This window comes from Dromaius novaehollandiae, chromosome 1 (assembly GCF_036370855.1).
Source record: "Dromaius novaehollandiae isolate bDroNov1 chromosome 1, bDroNov1.hap1, whole genome shotgun sequence".
NCBI classification, from domain to species: Eukaryota; Metazoa; Chordata; class Aves; order Casuariiformes; family Dromaiidae; genus Dromaius; species Dromaius novaehollandiae.
The window spans coordinates 65,721,549-65,747,739 of NC_088098.1; the positions used below are offsets into that span (position 1 = coordinate 65,721,549).

Genomic DNA, 26,191 nt, shown 5'->3' on the forward strand with positions numbered 1-26,191 from the left:
GGGAGGACACAGCCTGATAAAAATGACAAGCTGGTAGAACTGAGAGCCAGACCGTTCACCTGCCTGTCCCTCCCTCAGTGGACAGGAAACAACTTTAGCCACTCGCCATGATTGCAACTGCTGCAAGGCTGTAAAGAACAGACTTATGTAGTTGGCCAATTAGAGCTACACATTTCTGGCCAAAGAAATGTCCTTCCTTTACCTGTGAAGAGACTAATTCAGAGACTTATAGGACAAAAAACTGAAGCAGGCTGAGCAGTGGGAACTAATGGAAAATACCTCTACAGCCCTGTGTTTTATGGCCAGATAGATTGCTTTGCTTAGGATCTGGAATCTGCTTAGTCCCACTGTTGTGATGGAGGCTCACGTGAAGTTTAGATCCAGCTGCTCATTTGGACGTACCTCTTCAACCAACTATTTTACTTCTCTCCCTGCTTTTGTTGGCATGAATTTTGACAGCAACCACCAGTGCTGGGTCAGCCATTTCCTGCCAGTAAGTGACTGGGAGGAACATTTCATTTATTAAAGTGCTCCAAAGGCAGTCTAAGCTGCTGTGCAACAAAACACCAATAGATTTGTGACAAAGCTCTATCTAATTCCCCTTTAAAAAATCAAACCTGAAGAGGCCACAGGAAGAGACTGATGGAGGAAATACCAGGTATAGGACTTGCTGTATCCATATGACTGCTTGAATAAGTGGTACAGAAACTTCCGTGGATTTTGTACTCTCCTTCCTTGCACCTGAGACTGGATCAATAGTGAAGGCGGGCCGTTTCGGCCCCATTAGCTCTGTCCTGCTCAATGCAGGCTACCCAACCTCCTACCACCCTTGTGGCTACTTCCAACCCTGCTCATCCAAATGCCTCCTTCATCTCAAGTTTTCAGGTTCTCTAGCTGTCCCTTTCTTCTCATACTCACCAGTAGTACTAGGGGCAAAGACCCTTAAAGCTGTACCGTGTAGCTCACTGATGCTCCACAAAGCACTTGGTAGCTTTGCAAAGGATGGGCTGGTCACATAGTGTTTGTTTTCACCTTGTTGCCTGTTATGCTCATGCTAAAAGCATGTAAAATGACCTTCAGTAGTTCCTTCTGCTTTCCCATGCTGTGGCTGCCACAGAGATGGTACACAACTGTAACAGGAGGAGAGGTAGCACATGCAAAACACGTCCGTCGGGCTATCTCTGTGCAAAGATATGTGCCAGAGCTGGATGCAGCTACAGTGTGGCCTGGGGAAGGGGGGGAGCTGGGAGACCTGTGCAGTGCGGAGCCATGTGGCTCAGGTTTGTCTCCACAGCACGTTAGCCCCATGGATCAAACTGCCCTTTGCATCGTGCTGTGAAGACACTGCAGACTCCCTCATAATTGTACTCCAGCCTGAGTGACATGAAACATCCCTCTGCACATACCAGGAAAAAATAAAACCACATAAAATACAGGTATCACAGTCCTTTTTAACAAAAGAGGGAGAAAAAACCCTCCACAATGGAAACAGGTTTAGAGATTGAAATATATAATGTCTTCTAAAGGAAACAGACAAGAGAGCATTATATATCATGTATTTGTACTACAAGTGGGAGCAGGGAACCAAAGTACTGAGAGTAAGAAGATGGACTGGCAGCAAAATCCTTTAAATGCTACTGCAAGTGCTAAGAGCTGAGTCTCAGCCAAGCCCCATAGCCAATTTTCCCCTAAGCTTTAGAGATATCTGAATGGATTGATCTTTTCTAACTGCTGCGGTGCAGCCTGAATGCCTACCTTTTTGTACTAGAGTTAGAGGGGTGGGGATTCAGTCTAGGTTTTGCAATTTATACCTTTCTCTGAGAAAGGGCACACTCTAAAAAACAGTTGAACCCCAGCAGTAAAGCAGGCCAGCCCCACTCCTATCTGTCTCTCAAAGGCCCTAAAAGAGGAAAAGCTCATCTGTTGCCAGAGGACACTTGGGAAGCCCCAGTCATCATACATGGCAATGACCTGTTCAAGGAGACAGAGGGAAGGATGTACTACCGGAGTCAAGAGCCTCCATTCAATTCAAATTCACATTTAAATATATGTGATTTGGATGAGAAAGCTTCTGCTGCCAGACCAAACCCTAAGATGCATTTCTTCTGCAGAAAGGAAATACTAGTCACAAATCCAAACATAGGCCGGTAAGGGCCATGCTTTACCTTTCTGAGGGCTCCATTTGAGGAATTTAAGATCACCTCAGACCTGCCCAATTCAACACCCCACTCCACCCCCCAGTGGCTGCTCTGCTATCGTCCTGAGCAGCATTGCCCTGGTGGGCTTCAGACGTCGGGCCACAACACATCATGGTTCCCGTTGCAAAGTAGGCTAATGACCTAATGCACAGGAGGCTCTTCACAGGAGGGTGAGAACAAACTGGACAAAACAGGTAAGCTGGTCTCAGCAGGTGTTCAGCAACCAGTAGAGCTAACCCTGCTTGCAGGTAGTGAGGAGGGAGAAATACAGGTAACCAAAAGGCCATCAGTGGTTCAAGCCCCCAAGAAAACATGTGAAGGAAGTATACAGGTCAATATGCTGAGAGCTAAAACCTTTCCACTAAAGTAGAAAGGGAATAGAGGTGGGTAAACCTGTGTTAAGGACCTCAGCTCCTCCCACACAGAGTCTCTAATGATTAGCTTCACCGTGCAGCAAAGAGGCTCACTTAAGGGAGAATCAGCTCATGGCAAATGAAAGATCTTCCTCCACTGACACGTTGCAAGCTGAAATACCAGGGGGCTCCAAGGGACTTGACTTCAGGTCACTCATTAGCAGTCGTTCCACCTATTTGCAGCAGTTTTCCTCGTCAGCATAAAAGAAAAGACATTTCCTCAGTCAGCATTTATAATCTGCAAGCACTGGCAACCTGGGGGATTTTACTTTGAGCCCTGAATGTTGCACCCACAGAGGAGGAGGTGCTTCTTCTTGGCTCCTCCAGTATAAAGCTTGATCCCACTACCAGCTCTGCATCAAGGTCTGTGAAGGGCTAACCTGTGAAGAGCGGTTGCTGGCCTTCAGAGGAAGGTGTGGGTCATGCGGGCAGAGAGCTGGAGTGGAGGTAGCTGTAGCTGGAAGGGGTAGTGGTGTGAGGAGCTAAACTCACTTGATTAGCAAAATGTGTGAGTGGGTTCCCACTTTTTGCTTTCTGTGGTTTGCTTTGCTGCTGCTTTGTGTTCTGCAACCCAGATGCCTTCAGTTTGCTGTGTTTTCGTTTTGTTTTTGCCTGAGACAGCTAGATGTAAACTTGCAGCCTGTGAAATGTGGGCAAATTAATACTTTGCATGCAGGGGCCACACAGGCTGTGCAGCTTGATCAGCTTCTGTAGTAACTATTCTTTTGTCCCACTTGGGTGTTTTACTCGAGGTCAGTGGAAATAAACACTATAGCCAGGCAGCTCGGAACAATTAGCAGAAAATGTAGAGAGAGCCAATTAGCCTGAGCTGGTCAGATCAGGCAGTGACAGACGGAGCAAGTCATAGGTAGGCTCTGAGGAGCGAGACATCTTTCAGTGGGAAAAAGTGTAAAATCTCCATGGCAGCCACCTCGGCTGAGGCAAACCAGTGTGGTTCCACCGAAGTCAGAGAGACACCAGCTGATGCTGGCTGCATAGCTGGGTTTTATGGCCTTTCAGCATTTGTGCTGAAAGATTTTACTGGATTTGCTTAGCACCCTGGTTAAGATTTCTTTTTTAATCTCCCTTATACAAAGCAGTCATCCTGAAACTATTTCTTTCCCCAATATTTCTGATGTTGCTAAGCAAGGGAATCTGCTTGTCTCAACACTACTTATTGTGTAGTTGCTGCAATACTTTTCTGCCAAAGAACTGGTAACTACAAAGATCCCTGTGAAAATACTGGATATCCAAAGCATGAGAATGGCTCTCCACCAAGGTGAAGATCTGTCTGATACGGATATAGGCTGAATAAGGGCACATGTCTGCTCTGATTTAGGCAACACAGGCCCACAGTGGAACCCCCTGAAATCAAAAGGAGCTTCCTATAAATGCAGAGGCCTGTGTTAACATGTCCTTGTGCAGGATCAGAGTTTTAATTAAGCTGGGTCTGGGAAGCCAGGGTGTTTTTTTTTTTCTCAGCTGAAAAGCATTTTAGTTTCCATGCGACCAGAGGACAGAAAAGGATTCTGCCTGAGAAAACTGTCAGCAACCGAGGCACTTCTTTTTGGTTTTGTGATCACTGTGTGACCAAGCTTAAACGTTCTGGGAGCATTTGTACAGTTCCATCAACTTGTTTGCAGCACTGGTAAGTCCTGAAATAGCAGACGTCAGACCTATGACTCGTTCTTCGACCTAGCAGTGCTATTTTGGCAGCAGGCCCAGGGTTAAACATAACAAGAGTCATTTTCAGTCCTTGCTCTCCTGAAGGTCAGTGGCCCAAATGGCTGGATGTTTGTCTTAGCTGTTTCCGGACAAGGTCTGCGTTTTGTAATGATAAGGCAAAATTCAGAGATCCTCATGTTGGCATCTCCCACTAACTCTAATTAGGAACCATGTTTTCCCTGAACAAGGATGTCAGGATTCAGTCACTGGCAATTTCTAACTGTTTTGACTGTGTCATTTTGAGCAGCGTATTTTTTTGTTCTTGTTGTTGCTGCTGTTATAAAGGCTCACAACTGCATTTTACCTCCAGTCAATGACTTTCATAGTGTACCGCAGCTTGTTCTTAGCATTAAGTCTAGTTTACGAAAATCATCCATTCTCAAGTGAGACTCAGAGCCTTGTCTGCTCAAGCCCCATGGAAGAAGCGCTCTCTTTGTCTCTCTGCGTTAGCAGTAAGCCTGGCTCACTCTGACTTGCCAACTGCCTTCTGAGATGGCTCTCTTCCCTTCTAAAGCTCCCTCAAAAAGCTATCAGAGAGGTCAGCTATGAACTGGTCCCATTTTTTCTGCCAGACCTCTTTGGCCTTGGCTTTCTCTTCTGGTAGCATGGCACTGTATCTGTGAGGAGAAGAAAAGTCAGTATGAGACAAGAGGGCAGGGGGCAGCTATTTCAAGATCAGTGACCAAAATGAAAAGGCAGGAAGCAGCAATAGATTAACCCTTATAGGACTTACCTACACTGCACAGAGTAACACAGTGTAAGGAGCCCTGAGCTCATGCTGGCTGGGCTCATGCTGGGACCAGAGGCATCACAGCCATGTCAACAGCTACCAAGTCCTGCACTGCAAGGACAAACCACCTCGGCCTGTGTTAGCTGGGGGGGGTCTCTGACCAGCACCCACTGGCTAGTGCAAAAGGGACAGGCCTGCTGTTGCTTTGAGATTGTCCCTGGACTTGGTCCAAATCAGTACGAAATAAGAGTATTTGTCATCTTCCCAGCCAAGCGGGGGCTTGGGGTTGACATGAAGATTGGCACGGGATTTGGCAAACAGACAAAACTCTAGAAATGAGCCAGAAGACACTGGGCACCATGTCCAAACTATCTTGGGACATTCGGTGCTGTCTAGATAAACAGAAAAAGTGATTAAACACGCCCAAATTGCATGCTGGCAAACCGTTTTCCTTTATTTACCAGTGGGCCATGGCAAACACCAGAGCAAGTCAAATTCAAGCAGAAATAGACAAGTGATATAAAAACATAACATTTCTCCCCTTCCTAGGATGAAGTGCTAGAGGTAACTTCGCACGGGATGGAAAAGGGGAATAAACTGAGATACTGGGTTAGAGAAAGGCTCTCTAGGGCATGGACAGAGGAGATTCTGGGGATTCCATGTCCTGCTCTTGGAGAAGATGCACAGAGCAGACTTGGAATTAACAGAAGCCCAGTCCATGTAGCGGAGGAGGCTCTGGGGCCAAAACCCAAATAAGGTGGGTTTCCAGAGAGCAAGGTGATATTCCGCTTAGTATTACTGTGGCTAGAGAGGTGAAGAACTTACTTTATAGAGTTGAGTGCAAGCTGTTTTAGGGTCCTCAAGTCAGCATTCACCCCTCCGATGGCCATGAACACCTCGTAGAAGTCATAGGAGACACCCTTTGCCCCAAAGATAGGGGGATCATCAGGGCTGATCACAACGGGGTGTCCTTCAGCCATGAGGCTGGCTGCAGGGTGGCTCCGCAAGTCAGCTACTAACAGCAGCACCTCAGTGGGGAAGGGTGAGAGACGACACCAAGTCGGGTTATTGCTGCACCCATGGTTGCATTATGGCACCCATCACACCACATACCTATACCTATAGCTGCCTGTATCAGCTGCTAGTTATCAGGGAGGAAGAGCTTCCAGAGGGCTATTCAGAGCGTATTAGGCATCTGCTCTGAACTGCTGCAGGAGGAGCTTACCTTTCTCCACTGACTATACAGGGAGATTGGTTTCTCAAGTTAATCATCTAAATCAAAGCCAGTGGTTTGAATAACTTCTGCTTATTTATAATAACTTGAATGCAAGTGGTTCAAGGACTGTCTTTTGGTAGCTTACAAATTTGCCATGACACTAAACGCAGGGAATCAGGAGCCGGTATCAGGGTCGTCTCCCTCAAAGCCCACAAGGGTACATCTCCACCCCAGAGCAGCTCTTCTGCTATGCCCAGCAGACAATGCATGCCGTGCAGCTGTGTTGCAAAAGAGTTATGAATTTTGTGAAACCAAAAGGATTTGCAGGTGCCATCTCAGTTTCTTGACCTCTGACCCTCCTGCCTTTAAAGTATTTTCCATTATGCCTCTAGGCACCTCCCTGGCTCTGGACCTTGTTGTCTTCACCAGGGAAGACTGTCTTCCCAGGCCCCTCTGGATAGAGATTTAAAAGATTCTGAGCTGACTGGTGGCACACACCTTACACATAAACAAAATGTGTCTGCACAGCAGGCTGCAGTGTAATGCGCAAAGAAAACCTAGCCTACCTGGGTGCAGCAAAAAATGTAGCTGCCATGGAGCCCTCCAGCTCCCTGCCATTCCTAGCTGCTATGGTAAATGCAGTTCCAGTGTCCCAAGCCCTGACTTAAGACCTAAGCTTTTACCAACATACCTGGTTGGAGATAGGACAGACTTCTATGGGAATATCCCTCTTCAGAGATAAATTTTTGGCTACTGGGTGTTTAATAAGGGCGAGTCCGTGGCCAATCCGGCTGGTATTCAGTAGCAGAGCATCCAGCACGTTATTGTCTATAGAGGTGCCCTGCCAGTCTGAGGAGAGACAGATAAGAATCATTACTGTGCTATAAGGAAATATATGTTCTAAAACTGCTAGATGGTTTTGTTAATAAAGGTATCAATTGCAGTGTGAGAGGGTTTCTCATGCTCCAAGTTCCAACTTTGCTTTTGCAGTCAAACAAGGATACAGATTTGCCTGGGACATTGCCCAGCCTGGAGATACTCATTCATCTTGCCTAACTTTAGACATGCACTGTATCACCCTTACAGCTAAGCTAATCACCCTGAGCTCTCTTTATAGTCAAGGGAGAGATGTAATCATTTTTAGAGTATGACCTATTTTAGACATCTGCTTTAGCATGAGATGAAACTCACCTCAGAAGTGCCTGTTACTGTTCATGACTATAAAGGGAGCTTGGGGTGACTAGTTCATATGTAGACATCTCTGGAGATGTCAACATTTAATAAGCACAGTGCAATAGTTAGACACAACTGTCTTGCATGGTAGGTTAAATCCCACCTATATAGGCTGAATAACATACTGCAAATAAGCAGACTATCCCAGGAATGAAGGGCAACAGTCAGCTATTTTGGTAAGTATTTAGCTAAGACTTGCAGCTAGCTCAGACATTTCTTCATTTTAAAATGTAAAATAAAGGCTGATGAATTCTGCTGCTGTGGATGGGAGGTGGATGCTGCTCTAAGGATGTAATGGCTGAGTCCTACCAGCAATGATTCCTCCTGCTGCATGACTCCAGGTTACACGTAGGGCAAAGAAGCTGAGCAATGTGAAGCCTATAGTTAAAAGCAGGGAGCAGGCAGAAGAGCTGGCATGTAGGAATGCTTCAGCAGCACACTGATATGGGAGAAGCACAGGGAAATCAGATTATATACACACAAACACATGCATACATGCACACATACACCCATCTTGACACAGCCAGGCTTGCTTCTTCTATGCTTTGCAGGTCTTTGCTTCCTGCCTCTGTAAGCAGTAATGCGGGGCTTGGGTCCTCATGCTTACCAGTCTCCCCAGCATGGAAAAAGTATGGCAAGTTGACCCCCAGGGAATATGGGATGGTCAGGGCATCCTTCAGCTCCCATAAAGAATGACCTTCATCCTCATTGCCTACCTGGGAAGGAGAGAAAGAGAAGATATTTTTGAATGTGTTCTGGAAGACTGTGGGACTCACAGCTAGAAATCACTACATGGTGCCAACTGTACTGAAATTAAAATGTTATGTTTTAGGGGGAAGGCAGTTGATTTTTTCAGGTCTTTTTGTTAACTACCCTTAGCAAAATCCTTAGCTAGAGGATTTTTGACTCATTTACAGTGATTTCAATAGAGCAGCAGAGGATCTGGCTCTGGTATGAAGTATACGCCATACATACAAGTAGTTATATTGCACCTCTGAAGGCTAATTCAAAGTCATGGAAGAAATAGTTACCATGTCGAAGCCTGCCAGGAAGTCTGGGAAGCGGGCTCTGAGTGCCATGGCAGTGACGATGGCATCTTTAATCTGGGAAACATTCAGCATCCTAAACAGCAAGAGAGAGAGAGCAGTGCAGAGGCTCATTTCCATGGGCCTGCCTTTGGGTTTGAATTGTGAACCGGGGCCCTCAGGGGTATTTCCAAAATGCGAGGTCCTCCCAACCAGCAACCAGCTTCGGGTCTCCAGAGTAACAGCAGTAGAAAAATGATATTTTGAAAGCAAACCCCTGCATACTAGACTATACAGTCACTTGAGGTGAGGCACGCTTGTCTAAGATTCGCTGGCTTTCCCATATACCAAGTAGAGAACAGAACAGCATGAAAAGAAAATGTTTAAATATTTTTTCCCCTCTCTACTATTTTGCTGGGAGGTGGGAGAACAGTTGAGTTTAAACAGAGTTTTAAAGTTAGGTTTCTTCCAGCCCTATTGAACTTCATAGTGCATTTTGCAGACAGACACAAGCTCGCTCTGTCCATATCTAGGCTGGCCAGAGGCGAGCCAGCTCTGAACTGGAAACCACGTCATGCGGAGCCGGAGCAAGTAAGTGCTGCTGAGAGGTATGTTATATTTGCTCAGGATCACCTCACATGACTTCATGGCATCTGGCTGAGTTGGAGAACAGCCTTGTGTCTGCCTGCAAACAGCAGCATGAACATACCATACAAAGGCTGCCCGGAGAATAGGATTTGCAGGGTCCCACAAGGACCTTTGCAATACAGAGTGCCCAAACTCAGGCACTTCCGTTGCTGCTTCAACTTCCAGAGGGGGAGAGTATGTCCAGGCACAGGAGGAGAGGACACGCAGCTTGGACATGTACACACACAAGCAGCCTTCCCCTTGCTCATTCCTGCGCCCAGGCACTCACAGACACTTGCCTCTTCAGGCACTCACCATTAGCTAAACCTGGTTGTTCTGCACGTACACAGGCTTGTAGAGATGATTTCTCATCCTCAGCCTCCTATGAGTGCCAGGAAATGCTTCAAGAGTCAGTACCTGAGGTCTGACAACCCAGGCAGGCATTGCTAACAAACTGTAGCACTTCCAGCCTATCACTCAGAAAGCATTGCTTCTCCTCACGCTGCCCAGGCCACTCTCCTCCCCACCGCTGCCTCCACTGTAACATAGCCAGTTATGCCCCGTCGCTCTTAGCCATGCTCAGCCTCTACCTGTGTGCTGTAAATATAATCTTTGCTCCAACAAAGTCAGGGTGGTCTTTCACAAATTGCTTGGTTACTTCCCGATACGTTGCCATGGACCAGGACTTATTGTGTCGAGTGCCATCCAGTTCGTACACCTGTAGGATGAAGAAGTACATGGCAAAGAGGAGTTAGGAACAGTGTTTTGTTAGAGGGAGGGAGAAATGAACTGAAGAAAACTCTCAGAGAAGCAATCTGCTGCAGTCCTGGCAACAGGGCAGAAAAAAAGCAGTTAAAACTTCAGAATATTTTCTTTTTGAAGCCTTTACTGGCTGGCAAGACCTGAGGAGCAGTCTTTCTCCCTACTATATGATACAAGAAACAAGTTTCTCCATGTTTGGACATGGCAAGCAGTGCCCTTGGGTATCCTGAGGAGACCATGACCTCTGACTCATGTATGTATCAAATGCTGGAGCATTTGTCCAGCCGTCTGGCTGATCATACATACTCTGTGCCTTGCGGTGGCAGTCTGGCAGCAAAGGCAGGTCCAAAGCATGCAAGGGCTGGGCTTCATAAGCTACCAGCTGGGCTGGACTTCAGCTCCCCTCTGCCTAGGGTTTGCTCCGTGACCTTGAGTAGGTCATTTAATCCGTCCACAGCTTCCCAGTTCTCTGGCTGCAGACTGGGAAAAATAATCCTTTTTGCATGCTCTGTCTCATCAACTTACTTTGCGAGTTCCTTACTACTAGGGCTATGCACAGGGCTTTTGGCCTGATTTCAGCAGGAGTGTGGACCCTACATGCCCCAATTGCTACTAATCCTCAAAGGCACTGCCTGGAGCTTATAACCAATGGAGGTTGAAATCACTCAATCCATTCTCTTCTTTTCCTTCTTTCCTTTCTTTTCTCTTTCAGTCTTCTCTTCTCCTCCATTCATAAACTGGTTCACTCCACCTTCTTATTTTCCCGCTGGTGCTGCTCCCTTGCATTCACTGCAGTCACTAAGCCCCTGTGCCCCATGTGGCGTTCCCCTCGTAGGCACCAGCAGCCACGGGGTGGTTGCAGATTATCAAAGGAAATTTTCCACTACTGCAGCTCACAGGAATCTGAGACTTTACACAGCTGAATTTGCAAACACAGCTGGGTTTGGGGGGGGGGGGGGGTTCCATGTTTGCCATTTCCCACTAAATCCTGACTTTCATTTACTTGTCTTCAGTGACCGCTTCCAGCAAGCTTTGCTGCAAGGCCAGCTTTTTTGGAGTGCCAGTGCCACTACCCAAGCCTTGTAGAGGATGTCTAGGTGCACAGGTATCTCACCGTTCCCATCACATCCTGCTCACCTTGACTTTTATGCTGAAGTGTTTTTCTTCCCTCTCATCTCCAGTTTGGCCTGATCGGCTTTTCCCTGCCTGCACCGCTCACAAAGGCCAGGAGCCCTGAGTGCCTCAGAGCCCTTGCAGTGCTACCCTGGCTGCAGGCAGCCTGTCTGCGCATACCTTGTGGCACGCTGAGCTCTAGGTGCGAACAAGCCCGGGGGTCTGGAGCCTCCCATGCCTGGAGCCAGCATTAGGGCCTGGATAGGAAGCAAATCTCCTGTGCCAAGCCTCCCTTTGGAAGACATTACAACCATGTCTAATGGCTGCCGGTAAATGCAGGGTATTTTCCATTCAGGCCCACACACTCATTTCATCGCAGATATTCTTGGCCCAGAAACCTCTGTGACCTGGGGGCATGCCAGCACTCACGCTGTCTCACAGCACAGGAATTTTGACATTGCTATTGTTTGCTCTTTCCAGGTACCCCAAAGACAGATGGTGACCGAGCTGGTTCAGGAGAACTGGCTTGTGACCAGCTTCCAACAAAGTAAGATGCATATAAGCTCTGTGGTTTTCTTCCCCTCCTTTTTCTTTTTTTTCCTTAATACACCATTCTCATTTCAGGCATGATAAAGCGTGCCAGCCCACAGCCCTGAGCACCACAGCCCTGTTTCTCCGTGGGGCCAGCCTGAGCCACAACAGGGCAAGGTTAGGCAGCCCGCTCCCCAGCTGTTGATGTAGAGGCACTGACAAAGCTAGCTCAGCCTCCAAATTTGCAACAGTGCCTGCCTGCCTGCCGATGGCGTGGCTCTGGAGGACTCCCCGGCAGCACCGATGGTTGCTGGGTTGCAGACAGTCATCTGCAGCTGGCCTGAGCCTGCCAGCCATTTCACACAAGGACAATGATTTAAGTAAGTTGCTGACAGACATGTTCTGGAGTCAGACTAACGGTGAGACATTAGCATGGCTGCTCTGTCCTCTGGATGCTGTGTTCCCCACAGTGAGCCGCGACCTGCCTTCCAACACAAGGCGCTCAGCTGCCGTGTCCCTTGGGTGCTGCCAAATGGACGTCGTGTAGCAATTTCATTCCTGTTTTAATGGATTGTTTAGAACATGGAAACGAATGGTGTAATTAGGAGTGATGGCCCCAGTTTGTTTATTTTGATAAGGAATTTGCCTCTCTTGCAAAGCTCCCACCCCCACAATCTCCTGCTTTGAGTTCGTTGTGGAGGACTGTATGGAAAATGTATGCCTGCAATGTAGAAACTGTCACAGAGAAGTGGCAATTGTCGTAGCTATAAGATGGGAGTGGAGTCTGCTGGCACTTGGGATGGTGTCAGAGGCAGTGTGGGATTGTAGGATAGTCTCGCTGGCTCTAGGTGATATGCAGGGAGAAATGTCCAAATTACTACCAGCAGATTTTAGTGTTAATGGCAATGAAAGGAGCAGTTCATACGTCACAGAGCTAACATTTTAGGCTGTCTGCACTCTCTGGAAGACAGTGCTTTGCCAGTTAGTATTCTAGTCTATTCAGAGAAGTCATTCTGAAATAAGCTGTAGATTTAATATAATGTAAATATTAAAAGATGGGATATTATTCCAGAATAGCTACAGCAGAACAGGTGATTCTGGTGCAGACAAATCCTAAATATCTTCCCAACCAGGAATATTATACACAGTTCCAGTTCAGAGTCTACAACAAGGTTTTGCAGTGTTGCCACAGTAGGTATCTTCCTTAATCATTAAGAACAAAGTACCTCTCATTTTCAAGCCCCTGAGTATGCAAATCTCCAGCAAAGACCTTTGAATATGAGAAAGCTTTTCCAGCATCCTTACAAGGCCAGGTACGCAAACATCCAAAAACTAAATTCAAGATAGGGCTTGAGAAAAGTTATGGAGAAACAAGGATTTAAAAGAGTACTAGAGAAGCCAAAACATATGTACCGCAGGCAGAAGAGCTCTTATCTCGACATACTGTATGTTATCCTCATAGAGTTCCAGCAGCCCCTGGTAGAAATAGGCCTTGAACACAGGTGCATAGCAGATAAGACCAGAGGCAATGCGAAAGGCTTCTTCAAATCTTCTCCAAATGTAAGTCTCAGAAGGGTAGGCCAGCTTAGGGGCATCCGTCACCAGGGTCAAGTTTCTCAGCAAGCTACAGAAAAGGGTGAAGGAAAGAGGAAGAATCAAAAAGAACAAACAAGTCAACTGACTTTCAGTACCCAAAAAGCCACCAGCTGGCAACTCGGGTGACTTCTACAGGAGGAAATAGGATTTCTCCAAGATAGGTGTGAGTTTTATTATCAGAGACCAAGCTTTGCAGAAACGACAGTCTCCCATCCATATCCTCTCAGATGAAGTAAGGCAGCACTGCCCAACTGTGCTGAAGAAGGCATACATGTTGGGGAGGACCAAGAAGAGGTGAAAAGCAAATCCTACCGCAACGGGGGCTCAATACATAACTTGGAACCTGTTGGCGCTATTATACAAGCAGGTGTATTATACAACTGGTACAACTATGAAGCATTCAGATAGGTTTTCTACCACCTATATTTACTCTATATTTACTTTAATATTGTATATTCTAATACATTTATTTTTAATGGTTGGTACAGCTAATAGCTGTGCCCTCTGACAGGTAAAAAGTCATAGTTTACACATTAAGCTCCATGCAACTTAGGACTAGATGTGCAAAGTACCCGCCTCTTCTTTTTTGAGAGCAAAAACTCAAAGATTAATATAAGTTACAAAAGCAAGTATGAGGACTTTATACCATAAGAATTGCACTCTGCTACCCAGGAGGATTCTTAACCCAAGAATAACCTAATACCTTACTCCTGCAGACAATATCTTTTCCCAAACATTTTAAATGCATGCAGAAAGTTATCACATCAGCACCTCTGTTTACCACTTAAAAGCAGGTAGAGTCTCCAGGAGACACCAGAGTACTGGGTCACCACCAGCCTGCTTACTAAACCTGTAACTTGCCCTGGTACTTTTGTGTCATCAAAATGTGTCATCTAAAATAAGCAGAGGCAAAATGACTGTGAATCAGAAATCCTTTTTCCCCCTAGCGAAACAAAGCTGCAACCCTGCCTATTAAATGAAAGCTTGTGCCGTACTGATAACTTTTTCAGATTTGTCTGCTGGGAAACAACTGATAAGAATTGTGGGTCCTGCCTTTCTCTTACTGGGATTGCAATGTATTTATTTCCTTCATAGACTCTGCTGGAATATAAGCCTCTTTAAGAAATCTAGAGAGGCAGTAGGTTGTTTTATCAAGTAGAACTTGAGGGAACCAGTAATTGCATTATTGTTGAGTTGTGGGTGTAGCTGTAGATGAGTGTTTGCATTTAGGACAGTGTGAAAGTCTGCCTGTGGGAAAACTTATGGCTTTCATTCTGTGTGAAACTTTTCCTCTGGCCATAGGTCTTCTCACTTTTTCAGCTGGCCACCTGAAAAAGATTTTATAAGAAATTTCTCAGGCTGGAGGGCAAAGTCTAAATGGCAATACAGGGAGCGATTAACTTCATTCCTGGGTGGACAAACTAAAGCCATCAGAGTTAGTTACACAGAAGGGTGCTTGAGGCTCATGGTCTTACCGATCCTAGTAGGCCTGATGTTTATCTAGTCTCAGAGGCTATGCAGGTTCAGATAGAAATACCTTCGGCCATGCTTCATCTTTCATCCAAGTATATGGTTTCCCTTTGATAACTGCTACTGATCTTTAACAATGTTTCATATTTGATGTCTTGCCCTTCATCCTACCACAGTGCTCTGTTATATAGGTGATGTGGGTTTGATTTGTGCTCGTATTATCTCGTTCCAAGAGGCTTCCATGGATAGAATTAAAGATCTCCCTCCTACAGATCTAAAGTGTGATCTGGTCCAAACTTATAAACTAAGACATCCTGGGTAGAGACACCCCTTTGGAGTCCCTCTGTTCAGAGCATAAAACGGAGCTGTTCCCTCAGCATCTGTGTGCTGGCTGCTCTTTGGCTCTCCAGGGATCCTCTTCCAGTGGTTGTAGTTTCATTTCTTCTTTGCTCTGTTAATTTGTTTGCTAGGAACAATTTTAGAGACTAAACTGTATATAAGCAGAGACATTTGTACCACATTAAGGATGAGATTTTTAAATGCACAACAGTCAGGAAATTCAGAGTTAAGGTTTCCACAGCAACTTTAGCTCTGCCCTCTTGCATATTACAATAGGGCCTTTCGGTCCATTATCACACAACACTGGGCAACCCCAGATACTATTCAGTAAACAATGCAACAAAATGGAAAGGAACTGAACCATAACCAGGGAGGCACATGTGTAGCATTTTGTACTGCGGCCTGCAGTGGCGTTTGGCATTTCAGACATGTTCGGGGGAGCACTGAGGAGTGACATTGTAGCATCACCCTAGAAACCAGGAATGCAAGAGCCAGGGGCATCTTTAAAGAGCTTATCTGACTGACAGAGCGCAGTAGGAGATTGGCCTCAAGCGGAGCGGGTGTGCGCCAGCTCTGCAGGGAGGGGAGAGAAGATTTTGTGTGGGAAGAGCTTGGGCTATGCAGCCAAGCCTCTGGGAAAACACGCACAGCGGTCCCGTTCAAACCAACTTTTCTGCTCCCTTCCTTGCCTGGCCTTGCTCCCACGCTCCTGCATGGGCCCGGCCGCAGGGGCTCCTCGCAGTCCCCGCACAGCAGCACAGATCGCCAGCCTGGTGCGGCAGGGCGACCAGGGCGTTTCTCCCTTTAGCACTGGAAACACTGTGGGAAAAACCTCCACGTGGATCAAAAGACCTCACAAGCCTATTCTTGCCACCATGTAGAGCGTCATTTTAAATAAGGTCCAACAGTTACTTGGGATCCAACTATTTTTCCCCATTGTCCATGAGAACAGGCTCCCTCAACAAAGAGCACTCAGTGCTCCGCTCCTTATTTTTAAATCTAGCTGGGCAAACTTGGGGTTGTTTACTTAGCCTGTGCTCTTGGGCTAGATACAGCAATAAATCCCCACACCACCCTGCTAGTAAAAGCACATAAATCATATAATGTTTTTTATAATCCCCTTTCCTTTGAGACTGATTATTGATCCTTAGAACTGTGAGGATTTATTAGGTAACAGTGATCCATGCTTGATAACAGAATAATCTCTTAAGGGTCCAAGCTGATAATTTTGTACCAGGAGTAGTTGATGCAGATGAAGCAAAGCTTCATAAATATATTTTTGCTTATTGTCTGGAATGGAACTTACTCAGTGATCAGGTGCAGACTACAAATAGCTTTCCATGTCATATCATATATGCAGTGAACAATGTTATTGCAATGCATATGCCCAAAGGGGCACAACTAGAATGACCAGCTAAGGATTATTTATTTTCGACCATGTTTTTGCTTTCTTTTTTTCCTGGGTTTTTTTTTTCTAACTTCTTTGTTTCCTTGTGCTATACAATGCCAGAGTGAAAGGTTGCTTTTTCCTGTTTTTTAAAGGTGTTTTTTTTCCTGCTTCTTTTCTATTCTACATGGGTAATTATACCACTCTCCTCACCATAGTATCTGAATGTCTTCTAGTGGTGCATTAAATAGTGTGACTAACATCTGTCACATGTGGTTCATTCGTTCTCTCTCTTTCTCTCTTCTTCTCCCCAAGGGGAGACTTGTGGAGGGAGTAGAGTGTTTTGTTTCTGTAGTGGATTTTTTTTTTTTTTTTTGTAATGTACATCCTGCCCTATTTTTCTGTTGGCTAGGGCGAGTCAGAGGACGTGAAGGGGAAGGTGCTGGAGGTCTGGGCAGCCGTTAGCACCCAGGGGAATTCTCTCCACTGCCTAGGCCTGGCCTCTGTGTCAGCTCCCTCACAGATGACTTCATCCGTATGATAGAGAGCTCCACTGGGCCACGGGAGCCGAACTGCTGGGCACAACCTTAATCCTTGGGCTACCGGGGGGAGGTTATGTCAATGCTGTTTCCCTAAATATCTCACAGCACCGTTATTGTGAGCTCTCACTTTACTAACGGTGGCAATTATGTTGCATCTCAAGGAAAAACATGGCACTCTCCTATAGCATGATTAATTGTAAAGTAAATAAGTGAGGAAGTCTTTTTAACTGTCAGAGCAAAATTCTCTTCCTTTCTCTTTCTCTGAGCCCACAGTCTCTTGACTCTTTTGACAGCGTCATTTTGGAGGTTTAGCAGTAACAGAATACTCCAGGGTCTTGGCCCGTAGGACTTGCGTTTTGAATATGAATGATAAAAGCTTCTTTTGAGGCAAATAAACAAAAGACTTACTTTCAGCGTAAACACACACACACATAAAAATAGAAAAATAAATACAAACAACAAAAATGAAATGGTACATATCTCACTCCCTCTGCCCTTGGTGATCAGGAATGCAGTAAGGTGAAGGAGGTGCATCCTCTAGGAAAACAGTCTCATTGTTCCCTTCACATTTGCTGAGCCACGCTATCTTGCATGAGAACCCTTCCCTACTGCCATATTCCCCTGATACTTTCTTGAAACCACCCAACTATCCATCCGTTCATTCCTCTGACATCTGCTTTCTCTCAGCTTGTCAGTGCTCAAGGGCAAAGAAGAGTGTAGGGAAGAGGTAGCCTGGGATGCACATGTTCAAGAGACTGGGAGAGTTTCCAGAAACTGAGAAGCAGAACAGATTGGGGCCTATTCCTGGCTAGAGACCTATTTCCAGACAGCCAAAAAACATTCCTAACCCCTAGATTAGTACCCAGGGATTAGATCAAAACAGGAGGGGAAGCGTCTCAATGTGGCTGTTGTTCATGTGCCTGTACATTATGTACAATGACTTCTTTGCAGCTTCCAAGTATTCAAAATACAACATACTCAAATAAATAAGTGTGCGCAACCAGGATGCAAGAGAACCAGGTTTTTGTACTTGGCTCTGACATTTATTTGCTGAGGAAAACCACTTTGTTGGTTTCTGCCTCAGTTTCCCCTTCCACCCTTGGTGAGACCTGTGTAGCAGGGTCTGCGTCCTGTATTGTACAGTACCTACAACTATGGAGTCCTGCTTTGACTTGCAGTTAGTAGACATTGTTGATAAATACTGCAAAAGAAGAGGAACGTGATGATATTGCCTCAGGACCCAAACAGGACCATAGGGAATCAAGCCATGCACATCTCCACCCTCCTTCCTCTGTAGGATGTCATGTCACCTAGCCTCAGCCAGGAAGGGACATCACACTATGTAAATGCAACTAAAAATAAATACAATGAAGGGTTGCTCCTAAGAAGGCTCTGAAATACCCAGTGTGATTACTTGTGCCTTAAGGAAGTGAAGCTATTTCAAAATCTAATCTCTCGTACATTATTTATGGGTCTCTTGGTGAGATTGAAGAGGGCTGGTGCCATGGTATTTCTCTCCTCATCACTCCCAGTTGAAATGGAAAGGAATAATGGGAAACCAGTTTTCTCTTTAGAAGTACATAAGTGATTTCTCACTGGATATTATCTCTTCCATCGCATATCAGGGCAGCTGTGCCTTGGTGTAGAAAAGATGGGGAGCCCTGGGCCTGGCACTACCTTCTCCATCCATTCTGAAAGTGCTCAGACTTTGGTCTCAGCCTATTTTGATCTAATCCCTGGGTACTGATCTAGGGTTTAGGAATGTTTTTTGGCATCCTTGAAATAGGTATCTACCAAGGAACAGGCTCCAAAGGAATCTGCAAAGGAGCAGTGGGTGCCCGGGAGAGTCAGCTCTCTCTGCCGTACCCAGAAGCAGAAGTCCCCTTTGCATTTATGAGGAAGGGAAGGCAATGCCATCCCAATGATCTAGAAGCTTGTTAGCCCAACCCAACCTGATTCCCAGATCTGCAGGGCACAGAGCCCAGGCAGACTCCATGAAGAGGGGGTACCAGCTCCCTGAGAGTTAAATGGTCTCTATTTAAAAGCACGCATACACACAACCTCACCAAGGAGCACTACAGTAAAAGCCAAGAAGTTTCACTTAGGAAATGCCATAATTAGGTTCACCGCGTGACCTTAGTCCAGCCTTCTCCTTGTGTGTCAGCACCACAATACCGTCTTTAATTACATTAACACCGCATACTATTTTTTTCCGCAGGACCCCAGCCTCCCTGAGCTCAGCGGACAGCGGTGCTCTCTGAATGAATTGCTACTCAATATTTCTCTTTGTCCTCATTACTCAGTGCCTGCCTTCATGCATTATTTAGCACATGCCATCCAGCCCCCGAAATGCAACACAGAACTACACGCTGCCTCCTGGCCTTTTCAGCAGGGCTTTGTCAAAGGCCGAATGGCCCCTCGGTAGGGAGATAGGGCTCCATCCTCCTGTCACCACCCTCCAGAGGGAGAGACAGGCTCTTCCCACCCACGTGTAAGTAATTAAATGCTGGGTGACTGCTGGGCGACCAGCAAACACCTGGTCCTGATAAAAGGCTGCCAGCCCCAAAGAAGGGACCTCCTAGAAAAGAGTAGGTGATGCTGGGGAGGGGAAAGCAGTTTGAAGTAAGACCTGCTAGATAGTTATAGGAGGCTCTGCCAGTGTGGAGGGAAGCTCTGCTAGCAGGCAGGTATTGAGGGGAATGTACTGCTAGGCATGGGACCTGCACGTAGGGCTTCTGGGCTGAGCTCGCTCTGATGTCCCAGTGCCCAGCTTGGGACCTAGCCCCTCTTCTGGGGGCAGGGGTTCAGCTGCAGTTCTGGTGCCTGAACTTCCTACCAGGAATGAGTGCCCTGTGCTTGAGCTCGGTGAGTCCCAGCTGGGTTTCAAAGTGAGCACTCAGGAAGTAAGGATGCTGTTTGGATGGGGGGAGGGGGTTCTTCTGCATTTTTTTGTTACTACAATAACTAACTTAAGTAGTTTGTCCAGCTTCCTGCCCTGAGGCAATGCAATGACTTTAAAAATGACTTTATTGCTGTAGGGGGGGAGCCTAATTGCTTAGCTACCTGACTTCCTCCTGTTCTGTGATGTTCTGCCTTACTGGCTACATATTTTTTTGGTTACCTCAATAGAGGAGGCAAGGTCCTTCACCATGCAGCCCTGTCCTATGCTGGAAGCATCCAGTATGGGTGCTGAGGGAGGGTGGGGGCAGGTGGCATAAAACTGCTCAAAGCACTGTCTTCAACCTGTCTGTGTAAAGGACCAAAGCAAGGGTGCATAAGAAACTTTAATACTGATAGTCTCTGATTCCAGTGTACTTAATGCTGCATCCTTCATGTTCTTATATCATTATTTGTTTGTTCTGCCTATATAGCTTCAAATGAAGCACCCTGCTTCCAGAGCAGCGAGCAGATGGGAAAGGTGCACCAGAACAATCTTGCCAGCTATGCAGTGCTACTATGAAGTACCAGCAGGCTTGCAATTGCTGTTCACTCACCTGCTGTCAAACTCAGTCACATTGGGTAGCTGCTTCCGGTATGTCTCTAGCAGCACCCACTCGGAGCACTGGGCTGGCATGGGATGAGGAGGGTGAGGCTTGGAAAACCTAAACCGAACCATGCCTGTTCGTGTGAAGCAGATGTAGCAGTTGGGCATATAGGTGGCATTGTATACCAGCCAGTCCACACTCAGGATGGCATAGTCGTGCAGGTGTAAGACAGCACCTGGTGAGAGGAAAAGCAGCTCTAGTGAGACAAGGCAGCTGAAGAGAAGGAAAACAGCTTTAACGTGGTAACACTTTGAGCTTGCTCATCCTGGGGCATCTGGAAATGCTTCTAGATAGTCATGACTGACCTCTCCTGCCAGTGAGACTGAGCGGCTGCTCTGCCTTCTCTGTGCTGGGGGATGTGGCCCACTCCACATCAAACACAGGGCAGGCAGAGCATGACAGCTCCCTGGGAGCAGAGGCAAGGAGGAAATCAGTAGGGAGCTCTACTTCTCCACTGGAATGGAAAATGCTCTGAGTTATTAAAGGTCTTTCAGACAGACTTTGTGAGCTGGCTCAGGCCCCACTTATTTAAAGAGGAGCTTTCACAGTAAGCAGCCGTTCACAAGGCATGCTAGCTACCAGGCAGACTTGAACCAAGTCTCTGTATCCAAGCTGTTTGAATCCCAGCATCAGTTTTTGCATCTCCTGTGTCCCTCTTTCATCTCTTGGAAACTCTGGCCTACACCAAAATCCCAGATCATGACGCACTGGGCAATTAGTCAGATGCAGAAGTAACATCCACCTCTACCCCTTATCAAATACATGCTCACTCACAGTGTACATCTGCTGCTGGCCAGCACCATGTGCCTTCCGGAAGCTCTGTTACCATGCAGTATGTTGGCAACTCCCTGAGCCTTCCTAGCATAGGAAACTTCTGTATGCTCACCTTGCTCAGCACATCCTTTTGTACTGCCAAAACCTCTCCTCTTGCAGAGACTCCTGACATTGTTGCTTGAACTAAACTTTCCCTCTGTAAATGGAAGATGCTGTGCTAGTAGCAGCTAAAGTCTTACAGCTATGTATATTATTGGTCTAGGGGAGACCTCGTATTCAAAATAGCTGAGGGAGGGAGAACAAGTAGCAGGAATAGAAGACTGGGTGTCATGTGATGTTAAACAAATTGAAGCATCAAGACTAGTCAGTTGATAATCCTTCATTATAGAAGGTCTGACTGTTAAGCTGCTGGGCAACGGCAGTTACTGCTCTCACCAGAACTAGAGCAACAGGCTGTGTCTGTAAAAGCAGGCCAAAGTTGTCCAAAGCTGAGCCTCCTGTCATTTATAGTACCACCCTTTTCTCTATGTGAGCAGCAATAGCTATTACAGTAGTGTTTGAAATGATAGTAATTCCTAGGGGCTCTACTCAAGATTGAGGCCTCATCTACACAAGCAATTACAAGGATGTGCTCTTAACCCTAAAAAGCTTGCAGTTCTTACAAGGGCTCTGAGAACCTACTTTAATATCTCTTGGACTGGAAAGTGTTAAGTTTTCTCTGCTTCCCTCTGGGTATCCAAGGTACCCTGTTTGAGGGGAAGAGGGGGTTGCCTTTAAATTCCTTACTGCTCAACTCTGTGGTGAACAGTTAATGGCCACACTGACATCGCAAGCACTTACGGTAACTGGTCAGGATGCTGCAAGCCAGGGAGCCCCATCAGACTGGGAGGGGAGTAAGACAGTTCTTATCCATGCACTAGTGTCATAGCCTTGCAGATGAGAAGCCTTCATGCACAGGAGCTGACCTGTGACTCTGCTGAAGCTAGTCACCAGCCTGTTGCCAAGGAGCTGTGTGTGCAAGGCCATGGGACTACATCCTGAAAGGGACCATCTGGAAAGGTGAGTGCATCATCCAGAGTACTAGGGGTGTTGACAATTCTCACCAAGTGTCTCTTTAGTTAAAGAAGGCACCTTGTTCAAATACTTCCTCATTAAACTAAAGATGCATAGGGAGAAATCAGTCAGTTAGGAGTCAAGGTTTTCCTACTGCAACTGCCTTGACATCTTGCCTCTCCACTGAACTGTCAGCAGCTCAGACATGGAGATGTCTGCCTCCCTGAAACCCAGCTTAGATGGCCTGAATTTCCGCATAGCTAAAGATATCCTCTCCCACTCTCCAGTGCACCCTGGAGAGCTGTGATTTCAAGGGCTGGTGTGTTCCAGGTGATCAACAAAGGATGCATAGGATATGCTAAATGTATCAGACAATCTCATGCTGTTACACAACCTAAATTGTTCCAATTGCCTTTAAAACTATACACGTGCTGCAGAGTATAAGGATGCCACTTCTGGTGTAGAGCATGGCAGCCCATTAGCACGTGGCTTGCTGAGCAACTGGGGAGAAGCAGTGTCTTGACAAAAGACAACAGGATACATGCCTGGCCTTATAAGTGGAGGTCTCCCATAAATGGACAGAAAAGAACTTGATTAGGAAAGATTAACCAAAAGAATACATTCGTTTTTTGTATTACATTCTACAGGTCACATCAACCCAGGCTTTGACTTGCATTCAGCTAGTAAAAGCTTGCAGTGTTAGAGGTCACACTTTTCCCCTCTGGTACCTTTAGATTTCCAGTAGGCTTGCAGATCTGCTACATAACTGGCCATAGAAAAGTGTACTGGGGGATACAGCATTCTCAGCTAAGAGCTGAGCTAAGGGATGGTTAGCAGCGTGTCTCTGGAATGAGTAGAAAACAGACCCTTGCTGCAACAGGCTGAACAAGTAGGGATGCCTGTGACATCTTGTTCTCTTTCATCCCTCTGCCCTTTTTCCACACCTGAAAGGCTGAAAGAGCTGTACTGTAAGTTATACTAAGTGCTGCCATTGTTGGAAACCTGTATTCATCCAGTCCATCCCCCTTTTCCTATTTGTCTGCCCTCATCCCCAAGCTAAACAAGAGGGCTCTCCCTGGTATCCAGTGAGCATTGTTCACAGCTCTTATAAGTTTGCTTGTGATCAAAGGTTTGCCACATCTTGTACTTTATCCCAGCTTTAGCATAGACAATAACAGGGGAAGGATGGATAGGACCAGGAACCCATAGGCCAGAGCCTACCTTTTGGCATGCGCTTTAAGATGCTGAACACTGTGCTCTGATCAATGAGGCTTTTGGCCTGAAAGAAGTGCATGCTTGGAGGGAACAGTCCTGTATTCATGGCTGTAGCGACCTCCTCCTTCTTGAGGTTTACAAGCTTTGTACTGAGCTGCTGTTCCTGTTTGTCCAGCACTAAATTACCACCTGTCTGACTGGCTTTCTCCTCCTGCATTAGGGAGTCTCTGTCCTTCCAGAGTGGGATGGGAAGACAGAGAGAAGCCAAATTCAGCAGAAGGTATAGCAGCCTTATGCTTTGCCCAGATGGAGGCTTCATCTTAGAGCTGCACCTGGGGGGGAGGGGGAAAAAATCAGTGTATAAGCACAAGTCAGACAGTGACATCTTAGCAATGACACATTGAGTCATTAAACTGCTGGCCCATCCTGCAAAAGTAGTGGGTTAATGTGATACTTGGTACTGTGGTAAGGATTTTGTGTTCCCCATGATGCTTTTGACACACCACAAGGTTGTGGGGAGGAAGGACTGCTGCACAGGGTAAGGCTGGTAGCACATCACATGGACCTGCAATGTGGTGAAGGTCCAGGCCTAGGATTGAGGACTGGTGAAGTCGAGACTCTGGCTTAAAAACTAGGGTGGAGCCCCCATCAGCATAAGGGGTGCTGGTGACGGGGCCGTGCTGTGAGGCCAGTGAGGTAAGCAGGGGACAAAGCACTTGAAGGTGCTTTTGTGAGTGCATAGGCTATGCGGATCCTGGCTTCCTACAGTCAAAAGACTTTACTACATCCTCACAGTATATCCCAGCTACCAGAGGCTTTAGTTTACAGTTGGACAACCCCACTGCTTCCTCTCTAGCAGTAGGAGCATGTCCCTTTCTTGCAATCCCAGAAGAATGGGACAGGAAGGGAGAATATGGGAATAGTAAGAGCATGTAAATCACAGAAGACAGGCACATGTGAACTCTGAGATCTCTGCCCTTCCCAGAAAAGCACAGCTGCAATACAGTATTCCAACACCAGGCTTCAGTGACCCTCCACACCAATCCCACCAGACCAAAGCAGGCTGGAGAAAGACTCAACATTTTGAAATGGTCCCCTGTGAATTATATATTACGTCCCGCTTGCAGATATGCGTTCTGCTTCTAGCCTCTTCTCCAGCCACAGCTTCGGTCAGGCTCCTCCACCCCTCTCTGCCTCTGCCCCATCAGTTGGTCCCACAAGAAGAAGACTTGCTGGGGGAGAAATCTATTTGCAGACCACATCAGGCCTGACTCTGAACCTGGAGAGAAAAACCTCCCTAAAAGGCACTATGACAGCCCTAGTGAGACTGACTCACTTACTGTTAATTTTTCTCCTTGCATCCAGAGCTCATCCAACTGCAACTGGAGAGAACAGCAAACAGTTTTCTCTTGTAAGCAGAAACTGCCACGGCCAGAGCTGAACAGGCAGGCTCTGTCCTGGCTGAGCCAAACAAGGCACAAGCCAGCCCAGCCAGCACACAAAGTTCCCCTTCCTGTACTGGAGTTTCGTTTTGCTCAGCTTTTATTTATACCTCCCTCCCCTGTCCCTACAGCTTCATGAATATATAAAGAGGAGGAGGAGGCAGGAGAGGTTATGAGAAAGAAGCTGCAGGAAAGCAAGGGGCTGCAAGCCCAGCACCCAGGTGAGGAGAACTGTTCCTGTCGCCTGCTTTGGCAGGAGGCGATTCCCGCACTGCTGGGACCCAGCAAACGGGAGAGCCGAAGCAGCAGGGTCACTTCCACAAACACCCTGCTCCTCGAGCCTTATAGTGCTGCGATTCTTTAACCCTTCACAGGCAATCTCTGACATGTTCTCCGCAGCCCTCCTGCGTGCCCTGATACTCCTACACAGCTTTTAAATATTCTCAAAGAAATGCTTAGGCATTCCCAATGTGGGAATAGGTCTGAGATTGGCTAGTCTAATCCCATGTAGAGCACTGTGCTTTTAATGCCATTTAATTTAACAAAAATACTGCAAATTCTATTTAATAACATTTTTTAATCTGAGAAAATAGGAATTCGTAAAGGTAGTTTTAAATGATTTTGCCTAATCCTTGCCAGCTATGCAAACCAGGCCAAAGCCAATCCAACTGGACTCACCAGAGCAGAATGTGGCACACGGGGATAAACTTTTCCCTGTGGAGTAAATTAGGAATTAGTGGGGACACAGTTGTTAAAACCGGTCTGATTCTTTTTTTTCTTTTTCCAATCGTAACAAATATTGTAATTTCACTGTTTTATTTTGCACAGCTAAATAGGCTGAGTTTTAAAGTTATTTAAAACAGATGCTACATAAACAGCTTCCAGTGGAGAACAAAGTCCACTTGGTTTAATTTAACCAAAATTTTAATGATTTTAACTTTTTTTAATAAAAAAGAAAGATCTTGTAAGTCAACAGCTATTGAGAACAACCAGCAGCAGTCAGAAAGACCATTTTTAAGGTGGAGAAAATAGTCTGGTCAGTAATAAATTAAATTTCATCACCAGGTACCACTGCAACAGACTAAATAGTACAGTGGACAGCCCCCTTCAATATTCCAGCTGGTCACCAGCCAAATATACCATGCCATCTTTCCTCTTCTGATCCGTTCACCCTTTGCTGTCACTGAGATCAATCCTGGTGGAAGATAAAAAGGGTAGGCTGCTTCATTCAGGGACCATCAGGGTTTTCTAGCCC

At 46.4% G+C, this 26,191-nt stretch overlaps 1 protein-coding gene across 2 annotated transcripts; it reads right to left on the bottom strand.

Annotated features, from left to right (window-relative positions):
- Positions 1–1,431: 1,431 nt before the first annotated feature.
- ADA2 (adenosine deaminase 2) lies at positions 1,432–25,008 on the bottom strand. Of its 2 annotated transcripts, XM_026117047.2 has the most exons (10): positions 24,835–25,008; positions 23,501–23,826; positions 20,402–20,627; positions 12,987–13,197; positions 9,758–9,885; positions 8,547–8,637; positions 8,123–8,231; positions 6,974–7,131; positions 5,892–6,094; positions 1,432–4,953 (listed from the first exon to the last, which is right to left on the bottom strand). In XM_026117047.2, the coding sequence occupies exons 2-10, from the start codon at positions 23,811–23,813 to the stop codon at positions 4,845–4,847; spliced, it is 1,548 nt and encodes a 515-aa protein (XP_025972832.2). In that variant the 5' UTR covers positions 23,814–23,826; positions 24,835–25,008; the 3' UTR covers positions 1,432–4,844. The 2 variants fall into 2 exon arrangements, with proteins under 2 accessions (XP_025972832.2, XP_064371289.1); XM_064515219.1 differs by lacking the exon at positions 23,501–23,826.
- Between the last annotated feature and the right edge of the window lie 1,183 nt (positions 25,009–26,191).

What these genes read in the sequence shown, in the direction of transcription:
- ADA2 (XM_026117047.2), bottom strand. Translation starts at nt 23,813, where the DNA reads ATGAAGCCTCCATCTGGGCAAAGCATAAGGCTGCTATACCTTCTGCTG. An exon ending in GTGACTGAGTTTGACAGCAG is followed by an intron (nt 13,198 to 20,401) that starts GTGAGTGAACAG and finishes CCTTTTCTGTAG; the next exon opens with CTTGCTGAGAAACTTGACCC. An exon ending in CTTGCACTCAACTCTATAAA is followed by an intron (nt 4,954 to 5,891) that starts GTAAGTTCTTCA and finishes TTCTCCTCACAG; the next exon opens with ATACAGTGCCATGCTACCAG.